Source organism: Colias philodice, chromosome 20 (assembly GCF_061535455.1).
Source record: "Colias philodice isolate Cphi_HAF_F1 chromosome 20, ilColPhil1 Martin Lab GWU primary, whole genome shotgun sequence".
NCBI classification, from domain to species: domain Eukaryota; kingdom Metazoa; phylum Arthropoda; class Insecta; order Lepidoptera; family Pieridae; genus Colias; species Colias philodice.
Window position 1 is genome coordinate 9,736,899 of NC_143105.1, and position 3,782 is coordinate 9,740,680.

Consider the following 3,782-nt stretch of genomic DNA (forward strand, 5'->3'; position numbering starts at 1 on the left):
AATAAAACAAACATTTTTTAGTTTTATTTATTAAATAGGAAAGTACAATTATTTAAATACATCTCAACAAAAGTAACAATGTTGTTAATAAAAGAAGATTGGTACAATTTAGAAAACATATTGTGATAAAGGTGTGTCTACACGTTCGATTAGCTTGAGCTATCGTTATCTGTGGCCATGGGCATGTAGTCGAAGAGCACTGCTTTCTTGTCGTAGCCGCAACGGAAGAGGTTCCAGGCTAGGTCTTCTGGGTTGTCTCCGCGTTGGTCAGCGCAGCTTTCCAATACCTAAAGATAACAAACCGATAATGTAGAGTTATAAATAGCAATTAAGGAATTTTACAAATAAATTATCATTTCATTTCATCTCATTTAGAATTATCATGCATTGAGTTCTTATTCTTATTAACTCTATATCTCTACAAAAAGTTCTTATTATTGTCGTCTCTATATCTCTACAAAATACATGTCTCAAATTTACGAGCGCTCTTAAAGTATGTATATACTGAATTAAAAATCAAGAGAACGTAAATCATCAACGCGAAATTTTCTATTCTGAAAATAGCCCGAAAATAAATCAATCAATCAACCAACCAATATTTTTTTTCTTTTTTTTTAACGAAACGTAACGTAGATTAATATTTCAGTTTGAGTTTGAATTTCAGTAGCAACCATATCAAACCTTAGTAACATTCCGTCCATCGCTCCTTGCCGCCAGCTTGCCCAGCACCGCCGCCTTCTGCATCTTGCCGTCCTTCCCGATCACCTTACACTTGAGCAGGACGCAGTACACGTGCTTCCTGAGCGCCGGGTCATCGACCAGCTGCCCGCGCAGCATCGCTTCTAGAAGCTTCGGCTCCACGTGCGACTCTGGGAGACACGCTTCAGAGTGCGCGCGGAACATTGCCTTCTCTTCCTTGCCTAGAGACTGTGAAGGATGATAATATAATACTTAAATGAATAAAAAATTGATGGATTTGAATGTCATGGTAATACTTACTACGCAATTCTTGCAATCTCCAGCTACCTGTAAAAAGAAAATTAAGTTAAGTTCTGAATAGGTTTATAAATATTTACTGATGTAAGTTTCGACTCAAAGGAAATATGTATAGGTAGCACAAATGAATTTATTTGAAAATTACAAACACACACATTACAAACAACTGTTCATAATGGCAACTAAATGCAAATTCCCAAATCATCCAATTATGACCAAATTCTATTCAGAAAAGCTATTCAAATGTCGAGTTACATCGCAAAGAAAATTATATCCCGTGATTGTCAAAATTCAACCTTCTCATTCTTAAGAGCATTTAACTACTTTCTACACATTTTCCAACCAATTAATTTTAACAAGTTTTTTAATAAGTAATTTGAATTCTAAAACTCGTATAATCTGGATACATCGCAGGAACTACCAAAAACCTACAACAATCCACTACACATTAATACAGATAAACAAAGACCTGTTGCACCGCAACGAGCGCGACCAGAGCTAGTACAGCATCCATCAGTCCGTGTACTTGTGGCAGGCGCAGCGGCAGGAGAAGCAGCAGAGCAGCCAGCGGCAGCAGTAGCAGCGTCGGCAGGAGTACTCGCGCGGGCACTGACCAGACCGCTCATATACACTGTCCGACATGGCTCGACCCCGTACTATGTGCTGGCGTTTGCGATTAATTTATTTATTTATTTACACATATCAATTACATTTTCAGGATTATCCTAATGCGGTAATAACTGAAACTGTAGGTCATATGTGTGTTATTAAAACGTGATTTTTGAATTAAAGTATTATAATATAGTAGTTGTGTATTATTTGAGTACTCTATCCTAAAGTTAGTGAAAAAATATAGATTGTTAATAAGGAAACATACTTGTGAATCTATCAATGCTGTTTCAGTAGATATTAGTTTATAACGTGAGAACATGGGTTAACATACCAGAAACACTTCGATGTTACAGTTGGTATTCTAATTTATAAATTACCAGATGTCTATTCCAGAACCAAAAAATAATTATGTTGAACAAATTAATATTAAATGATTAATTAATTATGAATGTATCTCGTGGTAGGAGGGCAATGGATGTGGTAAATGACAACAATCGCTGTATTTTGTAAATAATAATTGGCGGATGAGATACTTGAGCATTCGTCAAATATTCGCTCGTCATACCTTTGTCTTATGCTTGCATACAGACTAGGTAAATTTTGTAAGTACTAGGATTATGATAGGATTTGTAAGACGTGTTTAATTTTACGATATATTTCTATAGGTACCTTAGGCACTTACTTACAAAAAAAATTCTTCTAAACTTACCTGAATTACTTATCCGTTCAAAATTGCAACGACGTCGTTTCTACTGGAATTTATTCGTAAAGAGTAATTCTTCAACACTTTTTGGAGAATTTGGGCGTTGAACTCCTGAATATGATAGACAACAATAAGTATCTAGGTCATGGACCAAAAAAATAGTTTTTTTAAAAGCTAAATAAGAGTTTGGTAAAATGTCCAATGATCATGGTTGACCTCATTGATCAAGTTATAGCTAAAGCGCTTGATCTATGTTTGTTATCCGCAGGTATTTAGGGTACATGAGCCAGAAACATAAGTTGTGAGATCTACAGCGAGTCGGAGTCGGACTTGCCGGAGCGGCAGCAATAAAATATAATAAATTCGTTTGTTGAATTATCACGTAATAACGAGATTTGCAGCTAGCTTTTGGATTTTAGGACCCTATAGTCAATCCGTGTAATTGTGAACAGGTGTGATTGGAAGCAACTAACATAACCATCAAACTTTATCTATCCATGTATATACTGTTATATTACTTGCGGTTCGGTACGCGATGCAGACAGACACTAGAAGGCGGGTGCGGCGCGCGGGCGGGGCAGGCGCGCTGCAGCACGCACGGCGCCATGCCCAGCGCCAGCGCCAGCGTCAGCAGCACAGAGCCTAGCATGCGCTCTACAGACATACACTAATGTTATTGTCAAATCCCGAAACACAACCTCTTCGCGTTAGGACTGGTTTATCTTAGGTTTGGCAAAAGCCATCGGGCAATCCTCGAAATACATTTAAATTTCACCCTAGGACTAGTCAGCGGCAATCTCGGGCGTAAGCGAACGCAGCATAGGCATCGCACGCGCATAATACGCCCCTAGACAACGACAGATGAAAATCGGAGAGAACTTAGATAGCACGTATACAAAGAATAATTTTACCTACTTCCATTCACTAGTTTATAGGTACTGCCTTAGGGTACTGCATCTTACCTTTACCTACTGTTGTGATTTCGAAAAAAGGTTGTTTTGAAACTCTTTAAATTCATAGTAATTGTTCACACTGATGGGATTCGAGAGCCAAAACATGTTTTCATGCTATTATCAAAAAAAATATTAAATAATAGTAAACAAAATTTATGCAATATTTGAGTTTGACAATATCAATGTTGTTTGAATTTGATCAACGACGTCATATTTAATGATACTTTTTTTTCATAATTTAAATGAATTGAACCTTTGTCAGAAATTTTCGATATTTTACAGTATGTTTAGTGGTTTAAAGATCAATATAAAATTTCACTCGCGTTGGAATTACAGATAAAAATTAATAACTAAAAAAATTAACAGCGGCAATTTAATTTGGAGCATTGAAAAAGTTGTTAATAGAGATCACAATGACGAAAGGCTGTTCATGGACCAATAATTTACTTCAGTATTCGTATGTCTTTTTAATTAGGTCCCATTTTTAATAAGATAATTTAGGCATAAATGAAAAACTC

At 36.4% G+C, this 3,782-nt stretch overlaps 1 protein-coding gene across 1 annotated transcript; it reads right to left on the minus strand.

Annotated features, from left to right (window-relative positions):
• Positions 1-26: 26 nt before the first annotated feature.
• LOC149479665 (B1 protein-like) lies at positions 27-1,787 on the minus strand. Its single transcript, XM_089708123.1, has 4 exons — positions 1,466-1,787; positions 1,000-1,026; positions 682-927; positions 27-287 (listed from the first exon to the last, which is right to left on the minus strand). The coding sequence occupies exons 1-4, from the start codon at positions 1,508-1,510 to the stop codon at positions 150-152; spliced, it is 456 nt and encodes a 151-aa protein (XP_089564249.1). The 5' UTR covers positions 1,511-1,787; the 3' UTR covers positions 27-149.
• Between the last annotated feature and the right edge of the window lie 1,995 nt (positions 1,788-3,782).